This window comes from Rhineura floridana, chromosome 1 (assembly GCF_030035675.1).
Source record: "Rhineura floridana isolate rRhiFlo1 chromosome 1, rRhiFlo1.hap2, whole genome shotgun sequence".
NCBI classification, from domain to species: Eukaryota; Metazoa; Chordata; class Lepidosauria; order Squamata; family Rhineuridae; genus Rhineura; species Rhineura floridana.
The window spans coordinates 203666100-203681914 of NC_084480.1; the positions used below are offsets into that span (position 1 = coordinate 203666100).

Sequence of the window (15815 nt, forward strand, 5' to 3'; positions counted from 1 at the left end):
GAATTATGTTGTTGGACACCGCCCAGGGCTTCTTATTTTAGTTATGTCACATCTTTGGCACTTCCAGACTGAATCCCATCTAAAAATAGTGACAATCACATACTCCCAAGTTCAGGTTGTACAGTTAAAGTTAATTTGGCACTCTTGTGCAACAAACCCTCTTCCCCCCATAATCAGACTCTTTGCTGTAAGGAGAAGTGACAGAGAGAAGCAATGGAAGTTATTTCTTCCTGCAACGCATAGTTCAAATGCTGTTGGATACATTTGCTTAACCGTAAACTAATAATACACTCTTTATAAATGCAACTGAAATAATGGCAGTTAAAACTTGTAACTTTTATTTTCTTGACAGCAGTTGACCTTTTAACTGTAGTATATACATGAACCCCCTCTAGGATGCACACCTTAATGTGGTGAGGGGGTTTGAGTGTGTTGAAGAAGCTGAGTGCAATGCTGTCAGGAGTCTAGACCAAGAGGCTAGACTCCTAGCAGGGTGACCCAAGGCGGAATGGATAAAGCTGAGACACTAGACTAAGATGCATCCAGACTCCAAGGAAGGCAGTGGTAAACCACCTCTGAATACCTCTTAGCATGAAAACAGAGTATCCAAAATGCAACACGAGATAGTGCTGGAAGATGAGATCCCCAGGTCAGATGACACTCAGCAAGCTACTGGGGAAGAACAACAGACAACTACAAGTAGCGCTGTGACTAATGATGCAACTGGGTCAAAGCTGAAAAGAAGCCCAGAGGCTGATGCGCACAGATGTGAAAGGAGTGTCTGGAGTTGTACGATGCACACAATAGGAACATGGAATGTGAGAAGCATGAACCAGGGAAAGTTAGAAATGGTCAAGCAAGAAATGGAACGCATCAACATTACAATACTTGGCGTGAGTGAATTAAAATGGACGGAAATGGGACATTTTCAGTTAGGCAACTACAAAATATTTTATGCAGGAAATGAGAAATTAAGAAGAAATGGGGTTACTTTAATAGTGAGACGTGATGTAGCAAAAGCAATTAGGAGCGAATGATATCAATGAGACTCAACGGGAAACCTATTAACATAACCATTATCCAAGTCTATGCTCCAACGGCAAACGCAGAAGAAGAGGAATTGGAGAGATTTTATGCAGAAGTACAGGAAGAAATTGATCACACACCAAAACAAAATGTGCTGATAATCAGGGGGACTGGAATACAAAAGTAGGGAACAGAGAAGAATTAGGAATTGTGGGGAAATGGAACTTAAAGACTTACTGAATTCTGTGAAGCCAATAATCGGTTTCTAGCAAACATTTTTTTGAGCAACCGGAAAGACGACTGTACACGTGGACATCCCCAAATGGAATCAAATTGATTATATAATTGGTAAGACTTCCGGGAAGGGTGACTTAGCCTGTGCCTGCTTTTGAGACGGGCTCCTGCCTCAAAAGAAGCTTATTCAGATATATCAGTCAGTTTTTTCTTTTTTTTTTGACTGATTAAACTTCTCCCGGGTAGGGAGAAACGAAGAGATTAACCTCAAAGCCTATTTTTGTTGGGACGACCAGATCTCATTAATTTATGGGACGAGGTCCAGCCGACGAAGGTGGGACGGATTTTTAACAGCAAGCTCTATCTGATAAAGCGAACGTTCACCTTATCTTCTAAGAGAGAACGCACTAACAGGCAAGCACCCTTCTTTCTATATTTTTCTTTTACTTGACTTAAATTGTTGCTGTTTAAAAGAGATTTGCCAGATTGATCAGTTTTTGACATCTCACTGGGGAGCCATAACTTCTCTCTGCTACGCACTAATTAATAGCTTATCTCTGTTTTTGTTGCAAAAAGCTGTCCTGGATTTGCATTCTAAAGATATACACAGAAGAGGGATTTCTATTCCAGATTTTTATTTTGAAAAATATTATACTGTTTTGAGACTACTCTCTTTTTGGTCTATTTTATTTTGACGAATCTGTTTCTTGACGATTGCCATTAATTGTTTCGATCCTGGGAACTGCATTTTGTTTATTTAACTATTGGAGAGATAAGGCTGTCTGCTCTGTTTATACTGTGATGTCACCAAGTTTGGAGTATTAACCCAATTGTTGCTGAAATAAGAAGTGGTTTTCCTATATTTTTCTTTTAAAATGGCAATTAAGAAAGTGGCTGAAAATCTGGAAATAACTATGTTTCAGAAAATAATGGATGAGATTGAGATAATGAAAATTGAATTGAGTAAAATGAAGCAGGAGATTAAAGATATAAGGGTCCCTGTGAGAGAGGTGACCCTGGAAGGGGTCCCTGTGAGAGAGGAGACCCCGGAGATTGGAACAGGGGTCCCTGTGAGAGAGGTGACCCTGGAGACTGGAATAGGGGTCCCTGTGAGAGAGGAGATCCCGGAGATTGGAACCAACGTGGAACAGGAACAAGATTTGGAGTCTATGGACTTTAGAAATAAAATCTATTGTTTGGAACTCAATGTTATCTCTGAAGAAATGAATGAAGATTCTAGAGATAAAGTTATCAATGGCATGGATAATCTTCTGGACTGGAATGATGTGATGGAGCCCAATATAGAGAAAATCTATGGAATTAACTGCAGCCATGTGACAATGGAAAAACTTTTAAGAGATGACCCAGTGTATTTTGAAAAAAAGAACAGAGATATGATTTTACAGCAGTATTTCAGCAACCTATTCAGAATGGATGGCAAGAAAATATTTGGGATAGAGGTAATCCCCATCAGACTCTTACTATATGACTATGGCTTTGACAGCAAGATTATTATGGAATACTGATAATGGAAGATTGGATATTGAAATTACTGGACTTAACAAGACTACTGAAGATGGAAGATGGAAAATGGAACTAATAGAGATAATAGAACAATGGCTACTGAAATTATTGAACCTAACAGATTCTGATGTGATGGATTAATTGAAATGTTTATTTTGACTATGGTTATGACAATAAGATTATCATAATTAGTAATGAGATGGATTAATCGATATGCTTATCTGGAAAAAAAAATTGATAGATATATTTCTTAAAGAATTGAAACCTCTCTTTGACTTTTTGTGGAAAGAATAAAGTAATGTTTATGAGATTTGATGATTAAGTAAGATAACTACTGGAGGAAAGTGATTTTATAATATGACTTAAGAGACAGGATTGTTATATATTATAGACTTATAACTGATTTGATCTTTGACAAATGGGAAGTCAATATTTTACTCTTTATTTTTTATTTTTGTTTTTTTTTTCTTTTTTTCTTTTTGTTTAACTATTTTTGATTTTGTTTTTTGTCTTTGAATGTTTTATGATTTTGTCTTGTATGTTTTATGAAAATCTGAATAAAAAAAATTATTGAAAAAAAAAAGATTATATAATTGGTAACAGAAGATGGGGAAGTTCCATGTTTTCTGTGAAAACAAGATCATGAGCAGACTGCGGTACAGATCACAAACTTGCAATAATTGAAAATCAGAGTAAAGCTAAAGAACAACAACAAAACAATCATAGCACCAAGATACAATTTAAATAACATCCCAGAAGAATATAAAGATCAAATAAGGAACAGAATTAGGCTTTAAATTTAGTTGATAGAGAACCAGAAGAACTATGGAGTGAAGCAAGAGACATTATCAGGGAAGAATATAAAAAGACAATACCTTTAGCTAAAAGGAGAGAAAGATCTCAATGGATGACAGACGAACTCTTAAAATGGTTAAAGAGAGAAGGGAAGCAAAAGCAAGAGGAGATAGAAACACAGTCAGAACCCTAAATGCAATAATACAGCGACTAGTATATAGGGACAAAGAGGACTATTACAACAACTATTGTATAGAAATAGAAGAGGATAATAAAGAAAGGGTAGAACAAGAGCTTTATTCCAAAATATTAGAGAAATTAAAGGAAAATTTAAACCAAGAGTAGGGATGTTGAATAATGAACAGGGGAATACACTGACTGACCAAGATGAAATAAAAGGAAGAAGGCACATAACACAACACACACACATATACAAACACATGAAGGATTAGTAAGATGTTGAGGAAATGCAAGTGAAAGGTGTCCTCTGAGGGTACTATGAACTGTGCAGTATTTTTTCTGGCTTTCCCCTTTTTTGCTCTTTTTGTGTGTGTGTATGTATGTTAACGGCTTATATTAAACTGTATAAATCTTGAGCATTCCTTGTTGATCCACATCTTGTCCTGGTTTGAACACTGCCCATGCACAGTAGAAATATGAACTTGGATCTCTACAATAGTCCATCAGTTGAAACCATGGGTGAGCAGAAAGTAGGTAGTGGTCCTGTGGCGGACCACATGATGCCCGCTAGTTGCTTGGATTCTTGCCAAGAATGCTGGATGATAGACCTTGATCTGATCTAGCAAGACACTACGTATGTTCTTAAGCAAGAGTACATACTCAAGATCATTAGACACAAATTAATTACACTTTTAACAGTTAGGGATCCTGACAGTGCACTCTAGCTTTACAAGTTGAACACACATCAGTGGTTTGCAGGGATGCTTGAGTGTAGGCATGTCTGACACTATGCAAGACTGAAGTCAGCCCACCCCTGGTTTAAACCAAGCAAGAGCAAGTAAACATTTTGGCTTTCTGTCAATAAGCCTTTCCACTGTACCTTAAAATCAATGAAGATTCTGGTTCTCAAATTATGATGATATCTATGTTACACCTTTTTTTCCTATGTGAATCTCAGACTTTTTTGTTGAGAGAGATGTTTGCTAATGCATCAAAAGCCATGATGGGTTTTTAAAGAACCCTAAATTTTAAAACTAAATGGATCTTGATATCCTTGTTATCCAGAGAATATATGTTGCATGATCATAGAAGGATTGCAGCAATACTTCAACAAGGCAATTTTCTATTTAGCTTCTAAAGAAAGCTGCTTCAAATCAAATTGGCTGTCTTTTTCCTGGAGACTTAATTATGGGAAGCCCATTAGCATGCCCAATAACTAAATATTCCATAGTAACCATAGGAATATTTTTATTTAAGTATTAAATAGATTAATAGTTTCAGTTTGGAATTTGTGAGATTGTTGTCATTTTACTGCAGCAGTATCCCAATGACTGATATATATCAGTGAATGATTTTTAGGATGCCAGCAATATTAATTAATAAATTAATGAGATTTCTTACCTGTCCTTTAGCATAAGGTGGTTTACAGCAACAAAATATACAACTATAAAACAAACAAAACAATTAAACTATAAACAAGAAAAATATAAAAACATTTGAAAACAATCCAACTCGGGAAGCCAGCATAAGTGCTTCCAGCACAAGAGAAGCAGGCATAAAGTTCCACCACATCTGATTGCTGTTCAGGAGCCTCTGGGTTGGCTGAACACCAGCTCAGCCAGGAGTTATGTGCAGTGACCAGCATGTAAAAGCCTGCGCTCCCAAATACCTCTACCAGGGAGTAAGCCCTCTCCATTGACTTCTATTGTATTAATTTTCTTAGACTAACCTTTTTCCTGGCATAACTTTTGCCTGAATTGGAACCTGAATTGAGTTGGATATGGCATTTGGGACCTCCCCTGACACGACCCTGGTATGCCCCTTTTTCATGACTTAGGCCGGTCGAGGGACTTACACTGAAGTAGCCCGGCTGAGCCAGCACCCAGCCAGCTCAGCTGGAGATCAGCAGCATCCAACTCCTCTCAGCCCTGCGTAAATGCAATTTGGATTGAACCCTAAAACAATTAAAAATAGTTCCAATACAGTTGCAGAGTGGGATATAAAACAATGTGAAGAGAACTGTTTGGTCCAGGGAGGAATGGGTCGATCACTTCTGGGTCATGTTATATCATCTTTGCTTTTGGGAAAATGTTGAGTTTCCTTTGAAGGGAAGGTTTAGAAACCACTGCTGCAATTAAATTGTTAAAGACTTCTAGTGGTAGTAAATATCACATTCTCAGTGTGTTGTTTGGATTTCACTGGTGTGTTTACTATCACTGCTTGACCGTTCCTTTTATACCGCTTGGTTACATAACATTCAGTTACATAAACTGTCACTGAATGCGACTTCCCTCAACTTCTCCCCCACCTCCACCCCCCAAAAAATCTGCATTTGAGAAAAACTCAGCTACCAAACTTGCATATCCCCGAGTGGGCCTTCAAGTTGCTTCCGACTTAGGGCAATCCTGTGAATAGAGTTTTCATGGTAAGCGGTATTCAGAGGTGATTTACCATTGTCTTCCTCTGAGGCTGAGAGGCAGTGACCGGCCCAAGGTCACTCAGTGAGCTTCATGGCTGTGTGGGGATTCGAACCCTGGTCTCCCAGGTCATAGTCCAACACTGTAATCACTACACCACACTGGCTGTCATCCTTGGGTAGAATAACAAAAGATAATAATGGGGTTTCTCTTAAGAAATCCCTTAAAATTGCAGTACTAATGGTCAGAATGCTGTCAGAGGTCTGTTTGGTATTTTTAACAGCTCCACAGTTTGTCTAGTTTGTGCTGCCTGCTTGGGCCACTTGCACTTTCTTCATGCCTTCTGCACATCTATAAATATATTAAAAAGGCACTTTTAGCATAGTGGTATTTGCTTCTAATTTTGGTTTGCTTTTTGTGTTTTCTTCCTCTTGGTTGTGCTGTTCTTCCCATGATACTGTGCTCACTCTTTCCGTGCATCACCTGTGATACCCTTCTGCTCTACCCACTCAGCTGTTGGTGAAGGGGGTACATGAAACTTTGGTAGCTCAGAGAGTTGTTCCTGCTCTCATTACTCTCTCCAGTGACCCTGAAATGTAAGTTTCCTGACTGTCTTATACAACTAGTGTCCCTCTTCTGACAGGTCAAGAAATAAACCAGGATGTGTTTTGAAATCGAATGACAATAAAACCGAATAAAAACTATGGGCATTTAACCTGCTCTTTTTTTTAAAAAAAAAAGTCTACATTTAAAATACAGTATGATTTATTTTGACTGGTGAAATTATTACAATAATTAGAAAATAAATAAATAATGCAACTTGAAAACTTGCCATTCTTTCCTGTAGCACTTCCCAGTGCTTGAACATGTACCAAGTGCCATCTTATTGATGTTTGTTTCTTCCATGCTGAAGAGGGATGCTACTCTCACTAACACATTATTGCCAGTAAATGCTGCAGCATGAGCAGAGTCCTTAATGGTATTAGTGCCCTGTGTGGGTGACTAAACTTAGAAAGGCCAGTGAGTCTGCCTGCCCATCCTCAGTCACAGCTAACTTAGTTATCCTTCCAGTTTAAAATCATTCTTATTGCATGTTGACTGGTTTACAGCTGACTCTTCGAGGCATGAGTGAAGCCTTAATTGACAAGCGGGTTGCTCCGGCCCTTGTTACCTTGTCCAGTGATCCTGAATTGTGAGTTTCTTACTGTGACCTGTTTGTCTCTCTTACGTTTTCCTTTGAGAGTTTTTCCTGGTCTGTATTTTTTCATTGGTAGAAACTAATATGTCTTAAAATACTAACTTTTAAATGTCATTATTTTTAATTGAAATCTGTTTTAAAGTTAAGGCTGAAGGAATTTCTGTTATGTTTTCTCTTAGCTCCGTAAGAATAGCCACAATTCCCGCTTTTGGTACTATCATGGAAACAGTCACTCAGAGAGAGGTAGGATACCTGCATATTGTATTAGGATAGCTATTCATAGGTAACAGTCACTGAACTATGTAAAGGAGAGTTGTTAAAACTTTTTAACCTGTTAATGAAAGAGTAAATAGTTGCATCTTAGAAGGGTAGATAGGGGTCTCTCAAAGTCTGTCATAGTGGGCAACTGAGAAAAGAAAAATAAATAAAACAGTCCCTGGCTGCAGGCTTGCATGAACACAAAAGAAAAATGGGATAGGGAGGGACAGGAAAATGAGCTAACAGGCACCATTTATTAAAAGTCCCATGCCTTGATTAGGCCAAAATAAGAATGGACAGGCAACTTTGGATCATGGACCTAGTGGTCTGCAAATCAATGAGCATGGTACAGGCAGGGTTACATAAGTCTAAATGTCCCAGAAAGCTCTTCCCATTTCATTTTGACATGCTGGAGCACAATGGAAGCATCTAGGTCCAAATTGATACTAATCAGGGTATTAAGTGTTAAAAAAAATCAACATTTTGTATAACAAGACATTTCAAACATCATTCTGCTGCAACTTCAGGGTAAAAGATATGAACGAGAGATATTGAGCAGTATCCGTTGAAGTGCTTCCACGAGTGCAAGATGTTTTGGCTGCTTAGTGGAACTTCCCTTCTCCCTGTGTGCCCCTAGAATCTTTTTGTGGTTTCTCCCAACCTTCCAGAAAATTGGGGGCGGGGGGGATGGAGAGAGTATGGGGAAATTCCATTGCACAAGTAGAAATCTTTGTGTTAGTGGAAGCACTTCAGTGGATACCATGCTATATACGTTTCAGTTATTGAAACTTTGCAAGCTAATTAACGAAGCTGAGTTTGTAGTGGTAAAAATCTGCAGAGTTTGCATTTTTATAGTTTTAGCCTGTTCATGATTTTCTAAAGAAAAATAATTGAGGAAATGCAACTAAAGATTGTGTACTGACTCATACTTGTATTCAGATGCTGAATAAGTAGTAACAGAGTAGATTAGAATTACTAGTCTACAGTTAAATTTAAAAAACAAATTACTCATTAATACATTCACTTTTATAATGGGAATGTGATGTGTTTCAATGTCTTATTTGGGTGAGAAAAAACACTTGAGGCATCAGTCAGGATGGATTTTCAAATGAACACAAATTTGGAGTAGGTATCTATTTGAAGGGGTTGATTATGGGATCAAAATACTGATTTCAAACGTAAACCCTGCAGTGGGGGGAGGAGGAACTGATGTAATATACAGATGTTATAAATAGCATTTTTTCTAGTTATGCTTTATTTATTTTTGCTTATTTTTTACATGAAAGTATTCAAACTTCTATTACATTTCTTCTTAAGCTGTTGGAAAGAGTTAAAATGCAGTTGGCCTCTTTTCTGGAAGATCCCCAATATCAGGACCAACATTCTTTACACACCGAAATCATAAAAACCTTTGGAAGAGTGGGGCCAAATGCCGAGCCGAGATTTCGCGATGAATGTAAGTTGTAATGTTGAAAAACAAACCTGTTTCGATTTTCTTGTAGTTTCCCAACTATTGTAGCTCAATCTTGCAAGCCTCTAAGAAAGTGGAAGTATTGATTATAAATTTCTTACCAAAATTTTATTTTTCCAGTTGTTATTCCACATTTGCATAAACTCGCCTTGGTCAATAACCAACAGTCTGCAGATTCAAAAAGATTGGATATTGCTACTCATCTCTTTGAAGCCTATAGTGCACTCTCCTGTTGCTGTATCCTTGTTTTGAATATCGCAACAAGTTATTTATGCCAGTTATCCCAAAGTATGTTTACATTTCACAGTTTGTTTTTTGTTTAATGATACTTATTAATGACGTTTAGACTTCATGTAAAACATGTAGATCATTTTGTAGTGCTTGGGGGGATATGGAACTAAGACTGCAATCCTGAGCATACACAACCTGGGAGCGTCCCGTTTAATTTATTGGGGTTTACTTCTGAGTAGATACTCATGGATTGAGTTATAAGTATCTTAGAGAAAGGTCGTGTTGATATGAAGAATTCCAAAATGTTAATGCCACCCTACATTACTTGTGATTTCTTAACATGTCAGACTTGTATTTTAAGAAATCTTTCCAGTTTTGATACTACATTTGAGATAGTACACCTGCCCCTCACCACCCTACTTAAAAACTGTTATTTTCCTGAGCCATAGCAGAAACTGAATATTTTTCAAAAAATTATCTGCAACAGGCAGCTAGAAAATTATTTTTATGTTATCACTGTTCTGAAAAGGCTATGCACTCTGGCCAACATAGATACTGTCATTAAATGATGTATAATGTCTTAAATGTATGTTTAAGCCACTGTTTTGAAAGACATCTAATTCATGTTAAAACGTCATACTGGTGACTTCAATCTTAAAAGCCAAACCAAAGAAACTTAGTTTGCTTTCTTAGAGTGACCTGGGCTCAGTGCATTATTGCAAGAAATTCACAAAATAGAAGTTTTGGCATTGACTGAAGTGAGATATAGTTATCAGATTTCAATAATATTAAAAACAAATGTTAACAAGTAGAACTCTTTCTCAAGAGTCCACAGATGCACTCACCAGCTTGCCACCAACAATTGCATCTTTTAAACTGGCAAGGACAGCATCAGGGAGGGCCCCTGTCCTTCAGGAGAAGTGGAGACACTTAGAAGCACACTTTCTGAACTGCTCAAGGGCTCAGTGCAACATAAATATTAACGCTTCCACTTACTAGTTCAGGGCATGGGGCTCCTGGCCCATAAGTAATGGGTCTTACACACATAAAAAAGGCCTTCCCTTTCCTTTTGGAGGTTGGACAGGCATGTCACAAGCACAAATTTTGGCTAGCTGCAAAGGCTGGCCAACATTTGTGGACCCCCACCCTTTTTTAATAGAAACTATTTTTACTGAACCCAAGAAGTATTTTGAGTTCCTGTATCAGTAATTCTTTGCTAAGCATATGTGTGATCTGCATTTTGGAATTTTTGCATGTTAATCTATAGCTATTTTGACAGTTTATTGGCATATAGGTGGTCTACAGTATTCTTATGGTGAAGTGTCTCCGGTAACCCATTAAGGGTTAATACAAAATAGTTGAGCTAATTCAGCTGAGATATGGCATGGACCGAGTGCCTGGAGAAGTAGTTCCTACAGCTGTGTTACGTCTGCAGGGTTACCCTCCTATAATGACTTTCCTGATCAAATACAATAACATCCCTAGGATATGTTACGTTCGTAAAATTATCAATATATATTGTTTATAATTGATTGACAGAAGGAAATGGTATGTATGTATATATGTTTTTTTCATATTAAATTATTTCACTCACTATTGTTAAAATTTCTATTGTATTAGTCTGTAATTTAATTTATAATTACTTCCCTGCAGAATAATTGAGTTAATGAACACCCCACGTTCATATCTTAGAACATAATACACAAAAATAAGTGGATTTATGGCATCTGTTTTAACAGTTGTATAACATTTTCCCTGAGTCCGGCCATCACAACGGGTTTCAGCTCCACCTATCGTGCGAAGGCAAGAATGTCTTTGAAGTCAAGACTAGGGGCGTCAGGCCCCTCCCACTCCCCAGTTCATTCTTGCCTTCGTACGAACAAGATTGGAATTACACGTAGCATTTAGCTAAGTCTCGTATTTCTTTGTGTATTTGTCTTCAGATCCTTTTTCTGTTTTGTGTTTAGCTTACTGAGGGTCCCCTCAGAGACCGCGGCTGCGGCTCTCTTCGTTCTCTCCCGAGCTATTCTTTTCAAGTTATTTTCTTTCCTTGACTGGGGGTTCCTCTGAGACCGCGGCTGCGGTTCTCTTTGTTTTTGGCAGTTTTCGAGCACCCCCCCCGGCTCTATTGTATCCGTTGCCTGGGAGTTCCCTCAGTGACCGCGGCTGCGGTTATCTTGGTTTTGATCGTTTTTGAGCCTCCCCCCCCGGCTCTGTTGCCGCGGCTGCGGCTCTTCCGATCCCAGCGGGAGCTTGCAGCTGCGGCTCCCGCTGTTACCCCAGCATACCTTTTTCCTCAGATCACCCTCGCTACGTGGCTTTAATTCCCACTGCAAAGGGCTCTGCAAACGGCGACGGCGGCTCTCGCTGCGGCGGCTGCCACTTTTCCCTTACTGCCAGGGGATTTTTTAGAGCCGCTAGTGCGGTTTTCGGCCCCGCGGTTCCTCCTACGGGACTGTGCTGGGCAGCCCTTCCCCCAGTTCGCTTCCAACGCCGCCATTGCTTCTTCCCTCTCCGCCATTTTTTTTCCCGCTCTTTTTTTTCCGGGCGCCATTTTTTGACTTCAAATTTCCCGCCTTTTTTGTTACCCTTATTAACCATCGGATACCTCCCCTGCAGGCTATCTATCCGTATGTTTGTGTATATGTGCTGCTGACAAACTTACACAGGGCTGATTTACACACACTTTTACTGTGGCTGTAATCCTAGTGGCTGAATTATATTATCAAGGCTGGAGCTCCAATCCTAGTGGGCTGGACTGTATTATCAAGGCTGGAGCTTTAATCCTAGTGGCTGGATTATATTATCAAGGCTGGAGCTTTATATCAGTGGCTGACTTGTACTAAACCTGATTTATATTGTATATCCTGCCCCCTCTGGGGCCGTGAACAAGCCTGAAACCCAGCCTACAGCGCTAATCTGAGTGTGCCTACTCTAAAACAGCCTATGTTATATTAACGCTGATATCTCAGTGCATTCTGCCCCCTCTGTGGCAGTGCACCTCGCCATCTGCCAGTGTATTCTACCCCCTCCGTGGTAGTACGCTGTGCCAGTTCGGGTCTTTACATCCTGCCCCCTCCGTGGCAGTGTACTGCACCCAAGTTAATATAAGATGGCAGAACAGCCAGGCATGTCACCATCAACACACATGGTGCCAGATCAGCCAGACATGCCACAATCAGCCAAGCCACAACATCCTAACACGTCTAAGACCAGACATGCCAAAGCACTGGCTAAGACAAAACATCTTTCCAGCCATAGTAAATCAAAGCGCCCTCGTTATGTCTCTGTGCCAATCACCACCACAGCACAGACACACATAAGTGATATTTTCCATTCCCCTGCTGCTGCCTCTGACGAGGAAGAGTTTGTTGGCTTTCCCGCTCACTGTTCGCCTAACGAACCTACCTCTGGTTTACCGCCTCAAACATCTGTTCCAATAGTTCATCAGGCACACACATCTGCCACATCTGGTCTGCAGCTGTCTCCTGATTTCCTCTCCCAACTTCAAGCCATGCTGGCATTTTTCACCCAAATGCAGTCACTACCACAAGTTCCTGCCATACCTCCACTCAACATGGACCAACGTGCGTGCCATGAAGCTCATCCTTCCTGTTCACCAGATCCCTTTGATGTAGCCAGAGGCAGATGTACGGACGAAGCCTCGTATGCGGAGGAGTCAACTTTCACTGACCATGTTGAAGGAGACGACTGGAGCGACTATTCAGATCATGAGGAGGATACATCGTATCGCTTGTTTAATATCTCAGACTATCAGCCGCTAGCACGTAGGGTACTTCATACCCTTGGTCTCCAGACTGCGCCTTCAACTTCGTCCGCCCCAGCTATCAAAGGGGCCAAGGTCCTCAAATCCCCTGCACCTACTGGACACTACATCCCGGTGCCGGACCCAATTGCCAAATTAGCCTCCGAAGAATGGGTTCATCCACTCAAAGCTCGACACTTCAAGAACCTGGCTGACAGACTTTACGCCCTAGCCCCAGACTTTGCCACCAAGTTAGATGTCCCTGGCATAGATGAACCAATCGCTCGCCTCGTTTCAAGATCTCTTTTGCCCAGGGAAGGGGAATCCCACCTAAAAGATACTACTGAGCGACGAATAGACTTCGCCCTCCGCAAGAATCACGAGGCCACTGCCCTAGCCATGCGTGCCTCCGCTTCAGCCTCCATCTTCTCCAGAGCCTCTATGATGTGGATGGATGACCTTCTAGAGGATGCTAACCCTGATCCTGTCGCCTTCAGAAGAGCACTATCGAAATTACGTAAGACAGCAGCTTTTGTGGCCGATGCCACTTTGGATGCCACTCAACTAGGGGCACGAGCCATGACGACTCAAATAGTCGCTCGTCGCACCCTCTGGCTTCGCCACTGGCAAGCTGATTCAGCGGCCAGACTGAACCTGTCCAAGGCTCCTTACTCCGGATCTCTACTCTTCGGCGAGGAAGCTCTAAAGGCAGTTCTGGTTGATCCAAAAGACGCCCACAAACCGGTTCTGGCCACAATCAAGAACATCGACCACAGGCCCTTCAGGCGATTTCTCTCCTTTCGTTCTAACCAGTCCTTTCGAGGAACGCGGCCAGGAGGACGAGGCCGCGACTTCAGACCCTATGACCCCAACGCATTCAGGGGCTCCTGGAACCGACGCTTCCAGGGCAGAGGTCAGTACCAAGGGCGCAGGGGCAATTCATCATCCTCATATAAGGGAGGCCCCCGCCTACTCAAGTAGTATTAACGCCCTCCCCATAGGTGGCAGATTACTTAATTTTGGAGATCGATGGCTGTGTCTTACTACGGTCTCCTGGATCAGGAACCTTTTCACTTATGGCTATACCATAGAGTTCTGGGCAACCCCTTCAGACAGATTCCATCCGTCTCCTTGCCCAAGGGCACCAGCCAGGCACAACATCATGCAGACAGCTATACATCACCTCCTGGACATAGCGGCGATAGAGCCAGTTCCCACAACTGAGAGGTCGGAAGGGGTGTACTCCCTCCTATTTGCTGTGCCAAAACGAGATTTATCTTGGAGGGCGGTATTGGACCTTAAGTTTGTCAACCGTTTTGTAACATATCGCAGGTTCAAAATGGTATCTCTCCATTCCATTACCGAGAGTCTGCATGAAGGAGACTTCCTGGCTTCTATCGACCTTAAGGAAGTGTATCTCCATGTGCCCATTTGCATAGCACACAGAAAGTTTCTTCGGTTTGCTTTTGGCCACCAACACTTTCAATACAGAGCGATGCCATTTGGCCTCTCCTCTGCTCCAAGAGTGTTTACCAAGGTGCTACTCATCCTAGTGGCTTACCTTCAGACCCAAGGGGTTCATATCTACCCATATTTAGATGATCTGCTAATACGGTCCAAGTCTGAAGAGCTGGCTCAGCATCATAATGATCACCCTCAATGTTTTGCAGACCTACGGCTGGCTTGTCAACTTCGACAAAAGCCATCTCCAACCAACCCAACGCCTACTACATCTTGGGGCAATGTTGGACACCCTGCAGGCAATGGTCTTCCTGGCTCCAGATCGCATCACTGCCATCACAAGCATCGCAAGGTCCCTGATGCAACAAACATCCGCAGACGTCATGCTTCTCGCCAGAGCGCTCGGGATGTTTATCTCCACAATCCACATTGTGCCCTGGGCTCGAGCCCACACTCGGCCCCTTCAGTGGACTCCGTTGCCTTTTCAAAAAGACATTGCCAGCTCCAACCATCGCAAAGTTCGTTTGAGCCCCGCTCTGCGCCTCTCTTTCCGCTGGTGGACCAAGGTTCAACACCTCTCCAAGGGCACGTCGTTCAGAGAACCCCGCAGAACCGTCGTAACCACAGACGCCAGCCTCATAGGTTGGGGAGCCCACTGCAACTCCCAGTACGTTCAAGGGGTTTGGTCCAACGCAGAGCAATCTCAAAGCATCAACTGGCTGGAACTAAAGGCTGTCCACTTAGCTCTATGTCATTTTCAGTCTCTGTTCCCTTTGCATCATGTGCTCATTCGAACAGACAACACGTGTGTAAAATCACATTTGAACAGACAGGGGGGCACCAGGTCTCATCCTCTGCAGGACTTAGCCTCCCTCATCTTTGTCTGGGCAGAACAACATCTACAATCCCTGAAAGCAGAGCACCTCAGAGGGATTTGGAATGTGACAGCAGACTGGCTCAGCAGACAACAGGTCTTTCCGGGAGAATGGAAACTTCATCCAGCCATTTTCCATCGTCTCCAGTGTCGGTTCGGCGCCTTCTCAGTCGACCTGTTTGCTTCCAGTCACAATTGCCAGCTTCCAAGGTACTTTGCCCGATACCTGGACTCAACAGCAGAAGCAGTGGATGCTCTGACAACACCGTGGCCAGACGGTCTATTGTACGCCTTTCCTCCCATACCATTGTTAGCCAAAACCTTGAGGAAGGCGCGAACCGAAAGGGCACAGCTGGTTCTGATAGCACCATTTTGGCCAC

The 15815-nt window shown here is 41.7% G+C and overlaps 1 protein-coding gene across 4 annotated transcripts in view; it reads left to right on the plus strand.

Moving 5' to 3' along the window:
- The window catches only part of RELCH (RAB11 binding and LisH domain, coiled-coil and HEAT repeat containing), a 106030-nt gene that overhangs the window by 74491 nt on the left and 15724 nt on the right, over nucleotides 1-15815 (plus strand). For 2 of the 4 annotated variants that reach the window (XM_061590166.1, XM_061590149.1), the window contains exons 23-26: nucleotides 7286-7368; nucleotides 7554-7617; nucleotides 8950-9088; nucleotides 9224-9340. In XM_061590166.1, coding sequence (XP_061446150.1) covers nucleotides 7286-7368; nucleotides 7554-7617; nucleotides 8950-9088; nucleotides 9224-9340 — 403 coding nt within the window. Of the gene's footprint in view, nucleotides 1-6689; nucleotides 6773-7285; nucleotides 7369-7553; nucleotides 7618-8949; nucleotides 9089-9223; nucleotides 9392-15815 lie in introns of all 4 variants that reach the window. The other 2 variants (XM_061590176.1, XM_061590157.1) reach the window with 2 other exon arrangements.